This window comes from Ambystoma mexicanum, chromosome 3q (assembly GCF_040938575.1).
Source record: "Ambystoma mexicanum isolate Mex_15411 chromosome 3q, UKY_AmexF1_1, whole genome shotgun sequence".
Lineage (NCBI taxonomy): Eukaryota > Metazoa > Chordata > Amphibia > Caudata > Ambystomatidae > Ambystoma > Ambystoma mexicanum.
Window position 1 is genome coordinate 137162150 of NC_090926.1, and position 21591 is coordinate 137183740.

Genomic DNA, 21591 nt, shown 5'->3' on the forward strand with positions numbered 1-21591 from the left:
CGTCCCCTCCGTCGAAGATCTTCACAACAGCGTCGAGGGGGGGGGGGGGGGGGGGAAATCGATATGTTCTATATTAATATAGGAAAACGACCAAAGGTCGAGGAGATGAAATCTGCAATGTCTCTCGAGGAGTACCGCGTAAAGGCGACCAGTAGCTGGGCGGAAAAAAACAATCTGAGGGACCTCGACGCGTGAGGGATTGTGGGTACAACGCACGTCACTATAGGGATAGTGTTACAGACACGCCTTGTCGACGTCCCCTTTTCGACTACGAAAAACAAAATGCAATACTCCGCAGTGACCACTGGATGTCGGACCGATGCACAGCATGTTATTCCAAGCAGATTAACAAACATCAGAAATATATGATTTTAAGAAGAGAGAAAAACAACACTCATGGGTAAGAAGGTGGCACAATGTTTCATATATTTAACACGATTTTAAGAACAAGTTAGAGACAATAGAGAGACCCACCATAGGAAGCAAAGGGCAGTAACAGGGATCTAAAAACCTCTCTTTCTAGGCTGGCAATTTCAAGCAGAGACCAGTAGTCAGAGTATGGGTAGCCTTTGGCAGGAAATAGTTACCTTTGTGCGAAAGTGCCACCAAGAGCAGTTCCTTGAGTACCATTGGAGGGAAGCCCTTCAGAGTCTTGAAGATAAAGAAGGGCTTCACAACAAAGAAGGATCTTGCAAAAACCAAAAAAAAAAAAAAAGACCCGCCAGCAGGCATGGAGGATCAGGTGAGCAGTCCCCTTGCACCGAAAATGTACACAATTGGTGGTTACTTCACAGGTTGCTCAGCGACCACTCCAGGCCTCCGAATTGGAACAATGGTGGTGTTATGTAGAATGTCCTTTGGGTGTAATTCTCCCCACTTGTAAGTCCCCCAGCACTTTTTGCTAGACTCTTGGATTTTTTTACCAGTTCTCAGAGTGAGTGGGAAGCTTTTTCCCCCCACACTCAGTTTTTTAATCTACCGTTAGGAACATTTTTCAACCTTTTTGGTTGCATCTTTTTGTAGTCATGCTTTCCTCCACATTTTAAGGCATATGCAATGTATTATTGCAGCACACCACACTTTCTGTGCAGTGGTGCTAGGATCTCAGAGCTTTCCCTTTTTATTTTCCTTGTGGTAACAACCGTTACCAAGGACACAGGGATACTTTTTAACCTATCCGACTGTTATATTGTGGAATCAGCACACCCCACCTTATTTAGAGTGCTGAGGGGACACAATGTATGCCTTTTTCCACTTCTGTAACTTTCTAGATACGAGAAGTCTAACTGAGCGGCTGGCGGCAGTGGATGATTTTCTACAGACATTTGTGAATTTTACATGCAGGCTGCTCTCGCAGCTGCGGGAAGGGACACATGGACCTTAATTAGTGCCAGTCTTTGTTTGCTAACTCACAATGGCTTGCCCTTTCTTGAGCCTTCCTCCGCTACCCTGCATGGGGAAAGTCCTGCTCACTCCTTGGTCTTTGACAGGTTCCCATTGGGAAGCCCGCCCGCAGGCAAAACTGGGAAGTCAATGAAACTCCTCAGGTCTTTGCCCTCGAGTGTGTCTGCGTGGATCCAGTTCTAACTGGGTGCCTGGCTGTCCCTTTTGGGACAGCATAACTCAAAGTGGTGATTGGCTGGGTTACTGCATAAAAGGCGAGGGTCTTGATGCTGATACGAGAGTCAATGTTATGCTCACCTGGTCTCTGCGGAGGCGTTGGGGCACGGTTGCAGCCCTCCGGGGGTGAGGTCGCTTGGGTCTGACTTTGCCCTCTGCGCTTATGTGGTGACTGGTGGCAATAGGTGATGCTGCTCGGGACTGCTCCTGTTGATTAGTTTTGGCGAGCACCCAGTCCTGCTGCTTCTGGCAGGGGCGCTTGTATGATCTAGACAGAGTTCCTTCACTGGTCCCTTGCACGTGGTAGTCCAGCCCTGCTGCGACTAAGCCACTATACATCAGTTAAGTGTTCCCGTTTGCCTTTGTCTTTCCTTGCCTATTTTTGTTGTATTGTAAAGTTTGTTGTCTTGTATTGCTGTCCATTCCACTTTTGATGTTTGCTCTTTTGCTTTCTTCCCTTGCAGGTGATGTTGCTGGCCCGGCAGAAGCTGCGGCGCTCGAGACGACAGCCGCAGGGAATGAAGAACGAAGCTGCAGTGATACAGTAGCTGGTAAGTTGTTAACTAGGGGGCGTGCAGGGTTCAAATGCAGCACGGCCCTAGGACGGATGTTCTAACCTTGTCTTTCTTCTTCTTCACAGGGTCCGAGTTCGTGGATGCGGAGTGTGGTGCTGTGGCATCTGGATCAAGATCACTGGATGTCAGGAGAGGAGTCAGCAGATGAAGCGATGAAGCACCGGTTTCCTGGAGGCGAGTATGCAGGAGACCGCCTAGTTTCCAAAAGGTAAATAAAATGGTCCAAGCGGCGGTGAGCGTCACGTTGCACACAAGTGCACAGTAACGCGAAGCACCGGCCTTAAGGATGGAGCAGCATATATAGTCGGCACATGAGGATGTTCTCTGGAATAAAGGCCTTCAGTTCCTGGAAAGTTCTTGTAAAATAAAAGTACTCTTGCACTGAAGTGTTCCTGCTCACATCTCTATGAGCCTGGCGCCAAAGGCGCCAGGACGGAGTCCAGCCAGGGCTCCTGTGTTTATAGGTCCCAAAGGGACATAAGTGAGTGAAGTGACCCATTGCCCCCATCACTAGATGGTGTGGGTGTGTTCCGAGCCTGTGGCCATGACAGTCGACCACTGGAAGATCCATTCCAAAGAGGAGGATGTCTACAGCTACCTCCAGCTACCGCCAAGCTGAGTGACTGCTGCTGCACCAGCTCCATCTTCTGTACAACAGGGAAGATCAGATGAATGACTTCCTCCCTTGGAGTGGTGGCCGTAACCAATCTTGAGACCATCTGCAGTTTGAGCCATCCCACGAATTGCTGTGACCTTCCAGGCCTGCAATACCCTGGGACTCCTGGCATTAGCTAGTCAAGCGCAGTTTCCTGCTGCAAACCTGTGGGCATCTGTCTGGGCCTACAGAGACTCCATCCTGATCATAGAAGTCCCCTCAGAAGAGTCGAGGACCGAGAGAAGGAAGAAGAGAAGAGTGCCCCAAAGCTTGTGTCAAGCCTCCACAACCAAGTGCCATGAAGATAGTCTGCTAGGATCCCTATGACTGAGTCTGACCGTCTGCTCCCGCCAAATATTCCTCTTCCAGCCGCCAAGGCCAGAGACCCGGACCGGAGCTGCTGTTGTCTTACCATGGTGACCTGCCAGTGGCATTGTCGTTCTTCATCGTAAAAGGTAAGCTGCGACTCCTTGGTACTTACCTAGGCAGTTGTATTGTTGTTCTGCTGACTTTCTCTTAGAACCAAAAGCACAATTATTTCTGTGCCATTAAAACTCTTACTACCCCTTAGCGCTACTAGGGGGAAGGCTTAACTCACCATTGGGTTATGCTTAAGGGCTAGGCTCTTCTGCTTGAACCACTTACCAGTTACCTCAATGGTTGTTGCTCGGCCAGGCCTGCTGTGGCTGCTAGTTGCTTGAGGAGAGAAGCTCCTTTAATGTCGAAAGAATGCCTGTGCACATTGTCTTTAGCACTTTCTGCTTTCCTTGTGCTGTTCAGCTCATTTTTGTTTCTACTTTTCGCTATCTCCACTTTGCGGGGGCTGTGCTTTTCTCTAATGACTTATGTTCCCCTTGCAGTGCGAACACTGATGAACTCCTGCTCATGCTATGAGCGCAGATTATATGGTGCATGCTTTTATGTTGATCAATATTACTGAGTTGAATAATACCTCTTTTTGCCTTTGCAGGTGGCGGCGGGCGCAAGCGGTTGAGACAAACCAGTTGGGATTGCGGATGGGACAAACTAGCTGGAATGCTTGCGGTAGCCAGTAAGTATGAAGTTTTCTGACCAGGATTAACTGTCCCTTTTTCTTCTTTCTTTGTAGGTGCGGGTCGCGGCTGAAATCAGGTCCGTTCTTGTTGCAGGAGCACAGTAAGCATACTGCTGCTCAAGAACAGCTCTAACATGAAGCAAAGGGTGTGGATTTCGTAGCCAGGGATGAGTTCCCTGGGAACTCGAGCAGATCACGTGGATGCTGGTTGTGGGGACACCCAGTGGCCATATTGGAAGTCTGGCAGAGTCTGAATAGTGTGGCCATCTTGGAAGAATGTCAAGTGCCTTGTTTTAGAATGCTGTGCACTAGTGCAGTCCAGCCACCCCCTGCACAGCGGACTTTACAGATGCCATATATGGTAGGAGTCCTAATGAGGGTAATGGGAGTCCTGGAGGGAGCCCTAGGCTCAGTAATCATGGCACTTCTAAAGTAAGACTTTCCTAAAAAGTTGCCTACTTACTAGTATGCAATTTCAGTAAATGTGGGTTGATGAATGATTTGCTAAACTGAAGCTATCTATGTACATACCGATCTGCATGAACTATTCTTACTTACGTGAACTGTAGTGATTTTTACATTGTCCTAGTATATATATATAATAACCATATTTGTATATAACTACAGAGTTTAAGTGTTTCAACTACACCTCTTCTCCCTCCTAGACAAAACCTGGCTGCTCGACAATCGCTACCAGACATTTTGGGTAGTTCAGGTCAAACCTAAGAATTGTAGCCCTCTACACCAAGAGTGCGTCTACTTCAGTCCTACCTTAGGTGGACTATGGTAAAACTCCCAAACAATGGGAACTGAAGATCCTTATGAAGTATTATTCTTGATCCAGCGATTTCCAGGTCAGAGGAGCTAAAGTGTGGCTAGAATGCAGTCAGTGGCAGTTATCGATGCATAGTTCCCACTTCATTCTCGGGCTTAGGACTCGGTCTGACGATGCAGGCACTTTAAGGAGCTGTATTCCAGTTGCATCACCAAATCAGGGTGAAGGAGCACTTCTGGGGGTTCCTTCCAGATGTCCTCGAGAGGCAGTTCTTCGCCGTGAGATTCTTCGGAGCGACAAAGGATGCTGGTGCAGAGCTTTGACAGTTTCTGAAGCAGCAGGCCTTCCAGAGTGCAGGTACAGCATGCCACCATTAGACAAGGCGAGTGGGTAATGGGGTGCACTTTAATCACCTTTGGGAGGCAGTGAGCACTTAACCACACACCAATCACCAGGGGTCGGCCCGTGTTAGGTAAAAGGTCACTTACTACTATTTTACCTTTATAGAAGCATACCAGAAAATGAATTAGTGTATCCTGGGTTGGTCACTACCTTGTCTGCAGTATAAGCGCAGTTAAGTCAAATATACCACGCATACACCAATTCATTTTCTGCTATGCTTGTATAACCTTTTGCTGTAATATACTATAAGAATTGGTTTGTAGCCAAATGCTATTCACCAGTACTGAAGTTACCCACAATTGTCTCACAACTTGTATGTTATGTTTTAAATGCACAACTATGAAAAACATATGCTAAACAATGCTTCATTAAAAAAGCTTAGAGCAGTATATGATAAAACTAAGATCAATGCATGAAAGCAACCTACTAATGCACTAGTACAAGGCAACATCAACCCCAGTGTCCCATCAAACCTCCAAGCAAGGGTTTTGCTCAATTTAATATTGGCTTAAGGACCATCCCTTGTACTTTGACATTTTGCATTCAACCTACATTAGGATCTTTGATGGGTTGTTCCAGGGCTGACTTATCCCAGCCACCATTGCGAAGAATTGATACATACAAGATTAAAAGTATGTGAAATTGTTACGTGCAAGGACTGCCCTGTTTCGATATCCTGCGTCACTGTGCGACAGTGGCGGTCGCTGCTGGTGACTTTCCTGCATTTCTTCAAGTGTCCCGAGACCAGCTGCATCAGTGCTTTCTTTGTCCCACATTTGTGACGAGCGATCTAGCTCCAGTTGTAAACCGCACCCGTAGGTGCACCTGCAACCCCTGTGCACTTTGTAGCTTAAGCAAGGAGGGGTTTCCATACTCCAGGTGACCATCTCCAAGCCTGCCAAGTTTGGGGCCGGAGTGAGCTAAGGGCGGCAAGTAATCATAGCACTTACTGGTTGACCCAAGATCATGCAACCCATTTGTATGCACAAACGATCCCTTGTGGTCTGTGCCTTGGCTGGCTCTTGCAACCTAAAGCCGTCAAAGTTGGGCACAGCCCTGTACTCTGCAGCAGATCCTCCTCCGACTCTCGGAACTGAATGTCCATATTCCAGAATCCTCTTGCTAACTTTTCCTTCCAATTGATTATTGTCCTTTGTAAGCTTTACCCATCGGCAAGCGATTTTACGCACAAACTTGACACTGAACGCAAGGCTCCAATCTTCATAGGGCTGTACTTTTTAAGTTGGGGATATTCATCTCAGTTGTCCAATGCATTAAAGTTTGTCTGCTTTCCCTACAGACAGGTTTTGCCGGGAAACCACACTTTACCACATTGGCCGAAAAGTGATTGTACATGTATTTTACATTGTGTTTTTAAGTAGTGATATTACTGTGCTTTCCATTATTCACTTGTGTTTGTTCTGGGCCTAATAAATTGTGTATTTTTGATCTACCACCGTCTAAGGGTAATTCTTGTCATCCTACTGTTTCTGCTTATCCAAGACCTCAGATCACCCTCACTACTCCCGAGACTTAGCCTGGGCTGCTCTCCAAGCTACTTTGAATTGTCCTGGCTAACTTCAGTGTTCCCTGTTTAACTTACAGGGGTGGCTTCCTAAACATCTGTTCACAAGAGTGAGTTTAAAAATCCATTCAAACACCAGTGAGAGTAGAATACAGTTTGCAAAACTCATTTCCCATCTGTTTTTTTCAGCATCACCAAAGAGAAAGGGTTATAGTGTGGGGGTTACTACTGGACTGGTGACACAAATAGTTTGAGAATCTGGTTGTAGCAGGTGTTACAAATATTCTGCCCACAAGCAAAATAAGACAGGCTGTAGGGTCATTCCTGGGGTTTTCACTGGAGCCAATGTTTCCCTGGACCTGCATTCTCTGGATTGGCGTGCCTAACCCACTTCCCTACTGCTACCTCATGACATCACCCCCTCTTTGGTTCGTCCTCACGGTTTTGGTCAACTAAAAGGCCGTAGAAAGCACTAGATAATTAAATAATGTGAGTATCCCAGAGTGACAGTGCACACCACGGTATTACAAAAAGGAAAGTGGGGGGATAAATTAAATGGTGAGCATTAGTGGAGTTTGCTGCAGGTCTTCAGTCATTCATTATAAGTTTATTTCGGAAAGTAAAGAAACTTTCCATAAAAACATTGCAAACTACAACACAATATCAAAGACAATTTAATTAAATCAGTCATGGAAATACACAAGTTAAAAACATACAATTCAAATAAAAAACTCAATTAATAAAACATGGTTTAAAGAAGTGCTCATAATTCCTTACAGTGCTATTAGTTGCCTAAAGTGCAGATAGTGGTTTCCTTTTATAAAAAGGAACATTTCAGGAAACTCAGAAAAGCCCATCCAACCTTTGAGCAATCTGCCCAAAACAAATATACTAATGCTGGACGATATTGGCTAAAACCCCTCTCTCTTTGTATTGGTTTCAATGTTTGTGCTCAAATATTTGCAAATGCAAGGCAAACAGGAGACGTACCAAATTGTCTACCTGGGCTCGACACAACAGACATGACTGTTATGCATTCCTATCTGTCCATGCTGCTGTAATTGCGCTAAGTGGGAGGCAGTTCAATCTGGCCCTTGCAATTCAAATTCTTGGATTTGAGTAAGAAGCCCCCAAAGTAAATATGTTTGTATTGAACCTTCAGTTATGATAGCATGTTTACGATTACAATGTTTAGAAAGTTCCAATGTTTCTCTATCACCATATTTTTAAATTGATGTGGGAAGTCAGTAATTTGAGCGCATGACCTAGCGCCATTGTGCATTTTTCCTTCAACACCACGATTTTTGGGTGTTTTTCTTCTGGCCAGCACTCGCATTTCCCATATGGTGCTTTCATCATGGCCACCTGAGCGCCAATCTGAACTGAGGCAGTGTGTGTAATCTGCTGGCCTACATCGTTCTCTGGCATTGGATGCTGCTTATTCTGACCAACGAGGGACCGGGAGGCGTGAGCCGGTCCTTGTTCCAAAGCTCACTTCTATGGCACCCGTCCCCGTCCGCTTTCACGGGCTTTCACAGGCCACCAGATGAGACTTCTGCCACAGACCAACCCTCCCCTGAGGCTGCTACCCCTGTACTACGGGACTACCATGACTCTCTTACCATAATCTCCATGGGTTAGTTCCCCCTTCTTGATTTCCCTGTACTTCCCTTCTCGTCAGGGATCTCTCAGCCCTCCCTGTTATGTACTAATTTGAAGCTTTTTCTGTACTCACCATTACCATCTGTCTCCCACTTCAAACTCCTTAACCTCTGGGCTCTCATTTAATCTTGAAATTCAAAATTGCCTGTTTTTTGCTTATAACTTGAAATTCAAACATGGTTGTTTTTTGCTTTTAACTTGAAATTCAAAATTTACTCTCTTACTGCTGCTACTCTCTACCGGCCCCCTGGGCAAAGCACCTCTTTTCCGTGCGAGTGGGCTGACCTCTCCTCCTCCCTCCTATCCACAACCACTCAACTCCGCCTCCTTAGTGACCTCAACATCCACCTCGATTCTCCCTGCCCCTCATCTCTGCTCTTTCGACACCTCTGCGATTCCCTCACCCTCATCCTCCCCTCGGGCCCGACACACTCTGCAGGTCACACACTTGATGCCTTGATCTCCTCTGGCCTCCCCCTCTCTATCCCTCCGACCACTCCTCTCTCCTGGAGTGACCACTGCCTTCTCTCCTCTCTCTCACTCCGTTCCCCCCCAAGCCCACCCAAATACTGCCACCTACCTTCTCGGACATCCGACCTGTGAAGCGTGTGTCAGTAGAGGCTTTTGCTGCCACCTTCTCCCGCCCCCCCCCCCTCTTCCTCTGGCTGACTCTCACTCTGACAACTCTGTCCCTTCTCTACTCTTCTATTTCTGATGCTCTTGCCCGTCATGAAGGTCCGCTTGAAGTCCAAAGCCAAGTGCAATTCTAGCTACACTTATACACAAGTGTAGGGCGGCGGAGAGGAAATGAGGGCTTCTTGTTCATCCTCTGCCAAACTGGCCTGTCGCCTGCTCCAAACGCAATACCGACTCTGTACTCACCAAGAAGAGACCCCACATTCAAGCCCGTGTCTCTGCGGCATCTAACAACTCGGCCGAACTCTTTAAAATCTGCAAGGAGCTTGCCAACTCTCTACCCTGCCTCTTGCCTCCCAGGATCTCTGCAATGCCCTTGCCTCTCACTTTATCTTAAAAACCCATGACATCCTGTCCTCCCTCTCCTTCCCTCCAAGTCTGTGCCTGCTGTCCCCCCCCTTTACCACCGCCCCACCCTCCTTCTCTTCCTTTCCGGTTTTCTCCCCTGATGAGGTCGCTAGACAAGTCCGATCTATGAAAGCCTCGTCAAAACAGATTCATATTGACACCCTCGCTCCGGCCCTTGCCGATTTCTGCAACCAGTCCTTCGCCTCTGGTTCATTCCCCTCCCTTCTGAAGGACTCCCTTGTGCGCCCTCTTCTCAAGAAACCCACAGCTGATCCTTCCTGTCCAGCTAACTATTGCCCATTACTCCCTTTCTGGGCAAACTCCTGGAAAAGCTTGCCATCTGTCAGCTTAACCTTCATTCTGATTCTGTTGGCTGTCTCCATGACCACCTGTCTGACTTCAGAGCGGCCAGAAGCACGGAAACTGTTCTCCTTGAACATCCATGAAGATCTGCTCTCCAACCATGACTCAACATTCCCTCTGCCCTCATGCTACTCGATCTCTCTTCGGCCTCCGACACGGTCAACCATACCATCCTGCTCAACCGTCTCCGTGATAACCCGGGAATCACTGATCAGGCTCTGGCCTGGCTGACCTCTTTCCTCTCTGATCGACCCTCCAAGGTCCTACTTGGGTCCTTCCCATCATCCATCTTTCTCTCTACCTGTGGTGTTGCCCAGGGGTATAACCTCTCGCCCTGGCTTTTCAACCAATACCTGCCAACTCTCGACCATTGCATTGCCATTTTCTGCTCAAATTTCCAGTGCTACGCTGATGACACTAAACTCATTTTTAGGCTGCCCTCAGCCACCTCTTCTCCCTCTCTCATCTCGGATTGTCCAACTGCCATTCAAGATTGGTGTGCAGCCAATGGTCTTTGTCTGAATACCAGCAAGACAGATCCTCCTCATCGGCACACCATCACCATCCTTTCCCCTCACTCTCTGGCTGGCCTCCCTTGGCCCTCCTCCTACCCCCACCTCCGAGGCTAATAACCTCGGGGTCATCCGACTCCACACGGTCCTTCTCCGCCCACATCTCTGAGGTCTCTAAAAAGTCTAACTTCCTACTGCACCTCCTCATAGGTACTTTGCCTTTCCTCTCCTTTCCCCAGAAGCTCACTGTCTCCCAAGCTCTGGTTCTCTCTAGGTTGGACTATTGTAACAACCACTTTTTAAATTTACCTGCCTCTACTCTTCTCCCTCTGCAACAAATCCAGAACAGGACTGCGAGACTGGTCCTTGGCCTCAAGCCCTGGGACCGTATCTCTCCAGCTTTGAAATCTCTTCATTGGCTCCCAGTGGATGCAAGGATTAAATTCAAAACCCTCTGCATTGTCCACAAGGCTTTCTGGGGCCTGGGTCAAAATACCTTCAGCTATCCCTCCGCAAATAACTCCCTTCTCGAGCTCTCCGCTCCTCTACCTCTAACTCCCTTAGGCTCAGTCGTTTTTCAAAGAAACGAGCTGGGGGAGAGGGGATCAATCTTAGTCTTCGGTTGGGGCCACCCTCTGGAACAGCCCCCTCTGGAACAGCCTCCCTGCCACTCAAACTTGAGGAGAACCATCTCCGGTTTTGGAAGCACCTCAAGACCTTCCTCTTTGCTTCTGCCTTCGCTCCCCCTCTCCCCAGCTGATCTGCTCTCTCTTGGCACTGTGCACCTGGCCACCCTCTGTCCCCTTGGCCCAGGTACCTTCTCACCAGGCCACCCTCCTGCATTGCCTCCTGGTCAACCCTTGCATTAGGGACTGTATCTGTACCCATACAGTCCCCCAATGCCCCCATTTTCTTCTTTTTCTGCACGTATTTGACCTACCCAGTCTGCTGCCGTAAACACAGCACTTGCCACTTGCTGGCTGCATTACAAATGTTTTATTGCCTCTTATCTATTTATTACTATTTATCTTTACTTTCCACTTACACACTTTCCACCCCCATACACTTTTCCCCTTTCCCTTTCACATGCACTTGAACGTTCTCAATGTCACTGGGCCTAATAAGATCATTGTTTGTTCTCCCCCGTTCCCCTCCCTTGCCTTGTCAGGCTCTGAAACACTTGTGTATGAGCGTGATACAAATAAAATATATCTCCAAGATGGAGCATAAGCCAGGACTTTAGATTATTTACTATTTGCTGTGTTGAAGTGTCTGGGGATTCATTTTCATAAGCCCCCTTTTTATGGCCTTCAGCCAAGGTGTCCTCAAGGATATATCTTTTTACAGTAGGGCCATAACAAGTGTTTCAGTAAGTACTCCCTTCCTGTTCTTTCCAGAGCCGTAACCAATATAATGTTGGTTGATTAGATATTGTGAAGGCATCATGAAGCAGACAAAGACAAGCGATGTATAACTTTGGCTATAAAGGTTTATTAAATGAAAATAAGGTGTTCCACACCCTAACAAAAACTAAGGAAATTAAAAGTTGTGTGTCTAAACCTAACCTAGCCCTCACTTAATACTTGGAAAAATGTGTACAGGTTTGAGTTTCTAAATAATTCAATAACTATTCAGAGCTTGTCCCAGCTTTGGGCTTGCAAAGGGCTTCTCTTTACCACACTTCCAAGACAGTTCACAATGCCATGGGATTCCCTTCCCTACGCTTTCAAGTCTCTCAACTTTGTAAACACAGTTCTCAGGGACAAGTTCCAGCTCCTCTGATTTGGGTACTTTTCACTGGTTTCACAAAGCAAAGGATCCTTGACTTAAAAGACAAAACGTCCTTTGTATTTAACCACAGGTTTCTCAGTCGTTATTTGAGTGGCTTTTCAATAGGTATGTGTCCTCGGTCTAGGCGCAGTTGTCAGACCACACGGTCCACCCATTACAGGTCGCACAACTGATGCACATTACTAGACACTTCTCATCAGTTCCTTGTATACATAGTATCACTGTTTTGCCACCTTTCATTTGTTACTGCTTTAATGCATTCATATGGCTTTTGCCAATGTTTGTTCCCACAGCTCAAAGTTCCTTCATAGATTTAGAAAATGCTGTTTTCCGAAAAGTCACCTTTCCATTCCTCATGTGGTCCTTAAATGGTTCACAATTGCTCTTTAATATCTTCCCTTGAATTTGGTATTCCTAAGTAATTGCTTTTGTTCAAATCAATATTCAAAAGTACTGGGTTTTATTCATATCGGTATTCAAAAACGAATGTCCTCACATGTTTGAGAGCCCGTCTGCTGTGCCTGGTTCTGACCACCATAATCCCTCCCTTTCATGCAGCGCCTCACTTCTCCCCTGCAGCGGCTCTTGTGGCTTTGCGCCAGCCACCGATGAGTCTCTTGCAGCTCGGGCCTCACTTCGCCTGGTGACTGCTTCCTCTCTGCAGCCTGTCATTGGCAGGCTGCTTTCGAAAGGATTGTGTCCTCCCACGTATTCCTCATATTTTTCCAGCTTCCCTCAGCCCCGCTTCCGGCTGCATACGCTCTGCATCGTTCTGGTGGTCTTGAATGCCTCTTCTGCCACGCTGCCTTCCAGTAAGGGTCTGCGCTACTCCAGCAATCGGTGGGTCTGCTTTCCAGACTGACGCCCTCTTCAATGGTTCATGTCAGTTTTAAACCTTCCGTCAGGTTGATTAGTCCAAAAAATACTAGACATTGCTCTTGCTTGCCTCTTCCGTGCCCCAGTACCTAACTGGTACAGGTGATTGTGCAAGTCAATGGGTAAAGGATGCACTGATCTCGTTTGCCTCTTCCTCGTCCCAGTACTTAACTGGTGGATGTTAGTAGGTGACACACTGAGAAAATGGGGAAGGGAATGGCAATAGTCTACAAAGACTTGGGAAAGGAAAGGTTAATTATGAAAGGGGAAAGGGGGATACTGCATCTCATCTAAGGGTACCTCACCTCCTCTCCCTAAATTACCTCCCCCAAAGGTAGTGCTCCCTCGTATATCCACCCCCAGGGTCAGGATCCGGTAGGTTCGGCCTTTCCCTGGCCAACTGGGTGGAGGCACTGCGAGGGAAAGGGGTGAGGATACCCTCAGGGTTCCCACAATATGCAGTCTTCATTATAGCGAGGGACAGGTAACCAGGTCGGAGTGAGGGGAGTTGACATCATAGGTACCAGATAGTAGGGTAAAGAAGTGAAGATTACAGGAAAGTGGCAGATGGGGTGGGGCAATCAAGGAAGTCAGCATCTACATTCTGGGCAGGCAGGTTAGAGGGAACCTTATTCTATTACTTTCACTTTACACCATTATCCTGTACGTCCCCGAACCTGAAAATAGGTCAATTCAATTCATTAAATGAAGGCAAAATGGGGCCAACTTCAAGACAAATCTTAAGAAGAAAAAAAATGTAAAAGGTTGAAAGCTTCAGAAATCCTTAATTTGCCCCCACTCACCTTCTCAACATAATATCCTGTTCCTACATCTATTAGAACATGCTGCACATCATTCAATTTTCCAGGTACGTACATCTGCAAAAGAAGTTAAGGAAGAAACTCGACTTCATTTTACAATAGTTGTATTCTAAGTGTTTGATATTTTTATATTGTCCATCCGTCATTGTCTCATAGCAGCGTAACATTGTCATGTAGAGCCCAATTGCATGGATCGATATTCCAGTATATTTTGGACTCTATGAAAAACTGTCAGCGGGTAGGCCTTAATGAGTCCAAAAAAAACACAAGTTTGGCAGAAAGTCACAAAACCACAGGGGCCGCTTCCTTTCACATCACTTTGGCTTTTCCTGCTGTGCTGAAATTACCACAATTGTGAAGCCGTGAGAGTTTTCTGGCACTGTCCTTCATTCAATTTATCTTAGGTCCCATCTCCCATTTACAGCCTCGGATGAAGAGTCGGTTTAGACTCGAAACACGCGTCAGGCTACTTTGCAAATAAATTCATCGGACTTATAACCACATCTCTTTTCAATTACTTACAACACACACATGCCTATATTGCACTCTTGGGCGCAGTGCGACTTAGAATTGCCCCTGTCTTAATGAGTCAAAGCCCGTCACAGTCCTGCTGAGCTGCACTGACGTGTGCATATTTGAGCATGAAATGCTAGAAGTATTCTATCACAGGGATCTTGGTTCCAATGTTAAAGTGGTGATGTGTAACCATGACCGAGTATTTAAGTTCAGTGTAATGTGGTGAATTGTGCCATATTTATCAGTATCAGGTGGTGGATTTGGAGCTTGCATATATGGAAAACGAGCAGCATACATGGATGCAGAAGATGAACAAGTTACTTTCTTACCTGGTAACGTTCTTTCGATCGGATGGTCCGACGACGTATTCCATATCTATGACAGGTAATCACCACAGCTGTGCTGCTTCGGAAACTTTTTTCGGCGTCTGCGTCCTGCGTCGATGCGCCGTCGTCGAGGACCTCCTCCGACGTCCGACGTCATCCGATGTGATAAGTAGGGCGCACTACGCCCGTAGCCTCAGTTGTAGTTTTTTCCCCCAGAACGTGTGACATTAGTCAACTGCCAGTCAGACACAAAGCCTTGCGGAACGTAAACTGCAATCGCAAAAGAAATTCTGCAGCGGGGAAGGTAGGGAGGGAGCGATATGGAATACGTCGTCGGACCATCCCATCGAAAGAACGTTACCAGGTAAGAAAGTAACTTGTTCTTCGAGGGGATTGGGTCCTCCGAAGTATTCCATATCTATGACAGACTCCCAAAGCAGTACCAGAGCAAGGAGGAGGGAAAGAATTTAGAATCAAAATTTAGAATTGCCAATCAAATAGCAGAGCAAAGGACCGCCTTGCCAAAGGCCAGATCCTGTCCTCGGATGGAATCGAGGGAATAGTGACGTACAAATGTATTTACTGAAGCCCAGGGCGCTGCATCACAGATGTTGCGAATAGGAACACCCCTCTGCAGGGCAGTAGATGCAGCCATACCCCTGGTAGAATGGGCCCGTAAGCCAGCGGGTCCTTACCCGCCAAGCGGTAACACTCCGAGATGGCCAAAATAATCCAGCGAAGTCTGTTTCGTCACAGCTTGTCCCAAACGCTTTCAAGCGTAACCAATAAAGAGTTGATCGTCCACTGTGACCCAGGACATGCGTGAAACATAAAAGCTTAAAGCTCTCCTAGGATCAAGCCTATGGAGCCTCTCCTCTTCCTTACCAGGATGCAGAGGAGGATAGAATGCCGGAAGAACAACCTTCTGGGCCAAATGAAATTGCGTCACTACCTTCGGAAGAAAAGAAGGACGAACTCTAAGGACAACCCTGTCCTTATGGAAAACAGTGAAGTGTGGCTTAACTGAAAGTGCCTGTAACTCACTCACTCTGCGAGCGGAAGTAACCGCAACTAAAAACACAGTTTTCAGAGTCAACAGCCTCAAAGGGCAAGAATGTAAAGTCTCAAACGGAGCACCCGTTAGAAAGCTGAGAACAAGGTTAAAATCCCAACCGGGCACCAGGAAAGGTGACGGAGGGACCACATTAGTGAGGCCTTTCAGAAACTGTGAAATCAAAGGGATTTTAAAGTAGGAACACTCTTCAGACGAGCGCTTAAAGATGGACAGCGCCGCCAGGTAACCTTTAATGGTACCCACTTGCAAGCCCCTGTGGGCCAAAGAAAGTAAAAAGGACAGAACCATGGGGATGTCACATGCAAAAGGATCCACATTCTGAACTCTGCACCAGTCGCAGAACTTACGCCAACGGCAACGGTACAGAGACTTTGTTGCTGGCCGTCGGGCCGAGAGCAACACCTCCATCACGTCTTCAGGGAGGTCCCAATCCTTATACCTCAACCTTTCAGAAGCCAAGCGTGAAGGTTGAGGGATCTGACCTCTGGATGGAGAACCTGATCCCCCTCCCGTGAGAGCAGATCGTCTCGGTAGGGAAGACGCCGTGGAGGGCAGATGGACAAGTCGAGAAGGTCCGGGTACCACGTCCTCCGAGCCCACACCGGAGCAATGAGGATCATCCGGGAACCGAACTTCCGTAACCTCTGCAGCACTTGCGGGATGACGGGGACTGGAGCAAACGCATACAGCAGCGGGAATGACCACTCCACCACGAACGCGTCTCCTAAGGCTCCTTTTGGAGGAAATTCCCGCGAGCAGAACCTCTCGCACTTCCGGTTGACACTGGAGGCGAAGAGATCCACCTGAGGGGTCCCGCAAAGGGCGAAGATCTCCAGGAGAATCTCCTGAGCCAACTCCCACTCGTGAGAGATCGTGCTCTGCCTGCTCAGAGCGTCCGCCTTCACGTTTTCGTCTCCGGCCAAATGAACTGCAGAGACCGAAACTTCCTGCGGATGGCCCAGAACTCGAGCTGCATCGCCTCCCTGCACAGAGGAAGTGACCCTGCCCCCCCTTTTTGTTGAGGTAGTGCATGGCCACTGTGTTGTCCGTCAGGATGAGGACATTCTTTCCACGCACAGTCGGCAGAAAAGCCTTCAGGGCTAGCCTGACGGCCCTCAGCTCCAACAGATTGATTTGGAGTCTGCACTCCGACGGAGACCAACGACCGCTGACTGTCAGCCCGTTGGCATGAGCTCCCCATCCCGTGAGGGATGCATCCGTCACGATCGTCACCTCCGGCCAGGGAAGCCAAAACAGAGCCCCCTTCATCAGGTTGCCTTCGACGGCCCACCACAGAAGGTCCTGGGCGACCGAGGGCGGCACCTGAGCCGGGTCTGACATCCTGCCGGAGGCCTGCGACCATTGCATCTTAAGTGCCCACTGCAAAGATCTCATCCGCAGGCGAGCCTCTGGCACCAGAAGAATGCAGGATGCCATGAGGCCGAGCAACCTCAAGAACTCGAACGCTGGGAGCGTCTGGGCATGCTGAAACTTGTGCACCATCTGCTGAATGTGAAGAGCCCTCACCTGGGGAGGAAAACACTGCCCCAGGGAAGTGTCGAGCACTGCTCCGATGTACTGGAGCCGCTGTGTTGGCGTCAAATGGGACTTCTTTAAATTAAGGGAGAAGCCCAGCCTGTGAAGGGAGTGGCAGGTGACAGACAGATGATCCAGAACTTGCTCGGGAGAGCTCTCCCTGATCAACCAATCGTCCCGGTAGGGGTAGACGTGAATCCCCCCCTTGCCTGAGATGCGCTGCCACCACCACCATGAGCTTGGTGAAAACCCTCGGGGCGGAGGTCAATCCGAAAGGCAGGACCCGAAACTGAAAGTGCGAGTCGCCAACCGCGAACCTCAGGTACTTCTTGTGCTTGGGATGGATCGGCACATGGAAGTAAGCATCCTTGAGGTCGAGAGACACCAACCAGTCCTGAAGCTGAAGGGCCTGGAGGACTTGAGAGAGAGTAACCATCTTGAACTTGTCCTTCCTGAGGAGTTTGTTCAAACCACGCAAGTCCATGATGGGTCTCAATCCCCCGTCTTTCTTTGAAATCAAAAAATAAGGGGAATACCATCCCTTGTTCCTCTCGGCTACAGGCACCAGTTCTATGGCACCTTTCTCCAGCAGGGCTTGAATTTCCTGCGCAAGGAGCGGATCCGGACTCTGCAAAGAGAGGTTCCCCGGTGGATTGTCGTGAGGCCTCTGCCGAAAGGGAAGACAGTAGCCGTGGGTTATGATCTCCAGAACCCATACATCTGAAGTAATGGCATGCCACTCTACAAGATGCTGCGCCAGCCTTCCCCCAACCGGCGAACCATGGGACATGGCCACATGACTGAGTGGTAGCGGCTGCGGCGTTACCTGTGGGCAAAGAGGCAACTGCCCGAGCGGCCTTGGCACCACGGGTACCCTGTCGTCCACCTCTGGTACCCCTGCGTTGGCCTCTTTGACTGCCAGCTCCTCTCGCTTTACTGAAGGACGAGTAATAGCGAAAGGAACCACCCCTCCATTGCTGTCCCCTAGGATGAAAAGGCGGAGGTTGGCGAACTGCAGTGCCCAACGACTTCACTACAGCTTTTGAGGTCCGCAACCTCTCAAGGCTCTGGTCAGCCTTGCTGCCAAAAAAGTGTTCACCGTCAAAGGGCATGTTGAGGAGCACATCAGGAGCAAACCCCGACTTCCGCAACCACGCAAACCTGCGTATCACGGTGCTCGCCGCCATGGACCTGCTAACGCATTTAGCCATGTCCAAACCCGACTAAACGGACTCACACATGGCGTCCTTACCATCCTGGACCATAGCAAGGAAACCATCCCGTTCGTCCCCTTCGGGAATATGTTCAGCTGCTAACGCAACAGTTCCACATAGTGTGCGTGAAACGAGACAAGGCACAAATGGAGTTGGCCGCCTGAAGCGCCATACCACCAGAAGAAAACACTTTCTTCGCCCAACCATCAAAACGTTTGTCGTCCCTATCAGGAGGGATGGTAGGGTACGACGCCTGCTTCACCGGGTCCGTGGCCGCCTGCACCACCAAACTCTCCGGAGTGGGGTGCCTGGTCAAGTAGCAGGGGTCGCTACTGGCTGGACGGTATTTTCGCGACAAGGACCTGCCCACCGCTGGGAGACTCTCCGGAGCAGTCCAAGCCGCCGCCGCCACCCTTCTCTGTAGAGCCATATGAAACGGCAGTACCGGGTCAGTTGGAGGACCAACATCAAGGATGTCCGTGAGATCATCCTGCACAAACTCCCCTGGGGGAGCAGACCATCCCAAGTACTCGGAAACCCTAGCCATAAGGCGCCGGTACGAGGAATCGGCATGAGAGCCAGGCTCAGGCTGACAGAACTCTACCGCCGGAGAGGTGTCCAGTCCACTGGCATCATGCAGCGACTGCCTCAAATCGTCAAACTGACTATGGCCCGAAACCATTTAATCTGGAACCTGACTAGGAACCAGGCCATCAGAATCCTCATCCACCTCTGAAATATATTCCAGGTGGCAGAAAGAAGGCAACCGAGAGTGCTTGCTCTTAACCAGAGCCTTCCTAGGGGGTACCTCCGTGCCACTGGGAACCTCTGACACCCCGGCCTCGAAATGCACGAGAGAACAGGCATCGGCGCCGAGAGGATCGGCGTCTAGTAAATCGGCGTCGACGTCAGATGCAGCGCCGCCAGCATTGACGGCGTCGACACAGTCCTCGAAGCCGGAGCTCCGAGCGTGGCCTTCGACGGCCTGAGCGTCGACGACTTCCTTGGAGCCGGAGCCTCGAGAAAGCCTGTTGACGCCACAGGCATCGATGTCTTTCGCGAAGACATCACAGGTGCACACGGTCTCGAACGTGTCCAGGACCGGGACCTGGAACGGGTACGTCGAGAACGAGTCCCCTTGTCCGAACGGGACCTCTCCCGTGACTCGTGCCGACCACTCTTGCGAGTGGTGTCTCTCGACCTCTCACGGCCGACCCCACTCAGGGGCGCGGACGGTTCAGTACCCTGCGACTCGAGAATCGCCAGAATTTTCTTCCTGAAGGAAGCCCATTCCTCCGGCGTCGCACGGCTGGTGGGGTAAGCGACGTGCCGGGCAGAGTCCTCAGAAGAGGACCTGGAAGACGACCGCTGTCGGCGCTTCCGAGAATGCCTCGAAGAGGCCGAGGAGTGGCGAGACCGACTCCTAGAAGAAGACCCACGAGTCTTCCGACGATGACGCGGAGAGTCACCTCTCGAATCATCCGTCGAAAGCCCCGCAGACTTCGACTTCCGGGGCTTGGACACCCGACCTACCGACAACTTCTTCTTACGTTCCCGTAAGGCCTTGGACGTGAGCGACTGGCAGTCAATACAGTCAATACAGTCATCCGTGTCGTGGGCCACCCCGAGACACCAGAGGCAGGCGTCGTGCGAGTCCGTCACCGACATCTTGGACCCACACTCCCCGCACTTCTTGAAGCCCGGACGCGGGGTCGAAGACGAAGTAGAAGACATCTTCACAAGAAGGATTTTCACACAAAAACGAACAGGTTCGAAGAACCGAGAAGAACAGAACTCCAAAGAGTCGAAGCATAACCGAGATTCACGAAGCAACACGTTCGCGGAAAAAACGGAACCGAGGCTACGGGCGTCATGCGTCCTACTCATCACATCGGATGACGTCGGACGTCGGAGGAGGTCCTCGACGACGGCGCAGAAAAAAGTTTCCGAAGCAGCACATCTGTGGTGATTACCTGTCATAGATATGGAATACGTCGGAGGACCCAATCCCCTCGAAGTAGTATTATTAAAGGGGGTAATCAGGATGCTGAGTAAATGCAACCCATCTTGTGTGAGAGGAGAGTGTGACAAACACAAGACTATCATATTTGATGTTGCAGGAAGAACCAGGCTTTTCTGAAATCAAGAGGAAACTATAGATTGCATACGGAATTAAGCATTGAATTGCAGAGAATGGTGGTTGGGTCTGGCCAAATTGGTCCCTGAGGAAAGGGTTGGATTGAGCATAGCATTTGACATGACACTGATCCTGTGTACAACAGTCAACAAATGGAGGGCATAGAGTCTAGAGTAATCGCTAGAGCTGAGCCCCAGTAAAAGCCATTGCAAAGAATTCTGAGCCTGTTTAGTAAGCAAGTTGGTCAACCTAATTTTAGGCTGTTGGCATAGTCAAGGAAGGGGTACTACGGCCATGACTGAGCACACTGACAAAAAAACACAACAAAACCACAAAAGAAGTCACAATGGCAAAAAGCTTTTTGAAGCTCCGAATAAACCTTTACACAGAGTGAAAGGTAAAATGTCAATGAATTGGCCCTGGTATTTTATGGTCTTACCAAACTTCCTAAGTAATTTCGCCATGGGTGTGGTCAGGGTTGAGACTGAAATTACGTTATCAAACAGGATTTAATTGCTTAGAAACATTATCCATATTTGCTGCATCCTTGATTGATGCCCATTTTGAGAATAATGTTCGTCTTGTTTGCAAAATATTAGCGGGGGGGGGTCGCAAGTAGTGGATGAGGGCATCAGGTTTTAAGTAGAGGGGTGAAGAACTGCCTAGAACACAATAAATACACAAGCAACTCACACTAGCTGCACATTTATTCCCACTCTCACTTGAATCCTCGCTACAGACTGATGTTCCTCAAGCAGATAGAGTACAAAGTTTCAAACTTCTCTTCCCAATTCAGTTTAAAAATCATCACCTTCCCATCTATCAGAAATTATTCTGAGGGTTTCTAGTTTCATCTTCAATTAAGGCCGAAGAAATAGAAGGCTACAGAGTGAAGCATAAAAAAGCCTGAACTCATGCCCAAATACGACTACCAAAAACAGAAAGAGCGGACTTCACAATGGTATCTTTTAGAAGTAACGAAGGGTTGAAAACATATCTCCTAGGCCTACATGATATGACAGTTTATTTATATAGTGCCTATACACAATGTGTTTCAAAGCGCTTCAAGGCAAGATAGGAACAAGGGAAAATACAATGACATTCTTACAGGC

At 48.8% G+C, this 21591-nt stretch overlaps 1 protein-coding gene across 1 annotated transcript in view; it reads right to left on the reverse strand.

Annotated features, from left to right (window-relative positions):
• PFDN5 (prefoldin subunit 5) overlaps positions 1–21591 on the reverse strand; it is a 118786-nt gene that overhangs the window by 15737 nt on the left and 81458 nt on the right. Inside the window, exon 4 of the mRNA XM_069653323.1 lies at positions 13658–13732. Coding sequence (XP_069509424.1) covers positions 13658–13732 — 75 coding nt within the window. The remainder of the gene's footprint in view (positions 1–13657; positions 13733–21591) is intronic.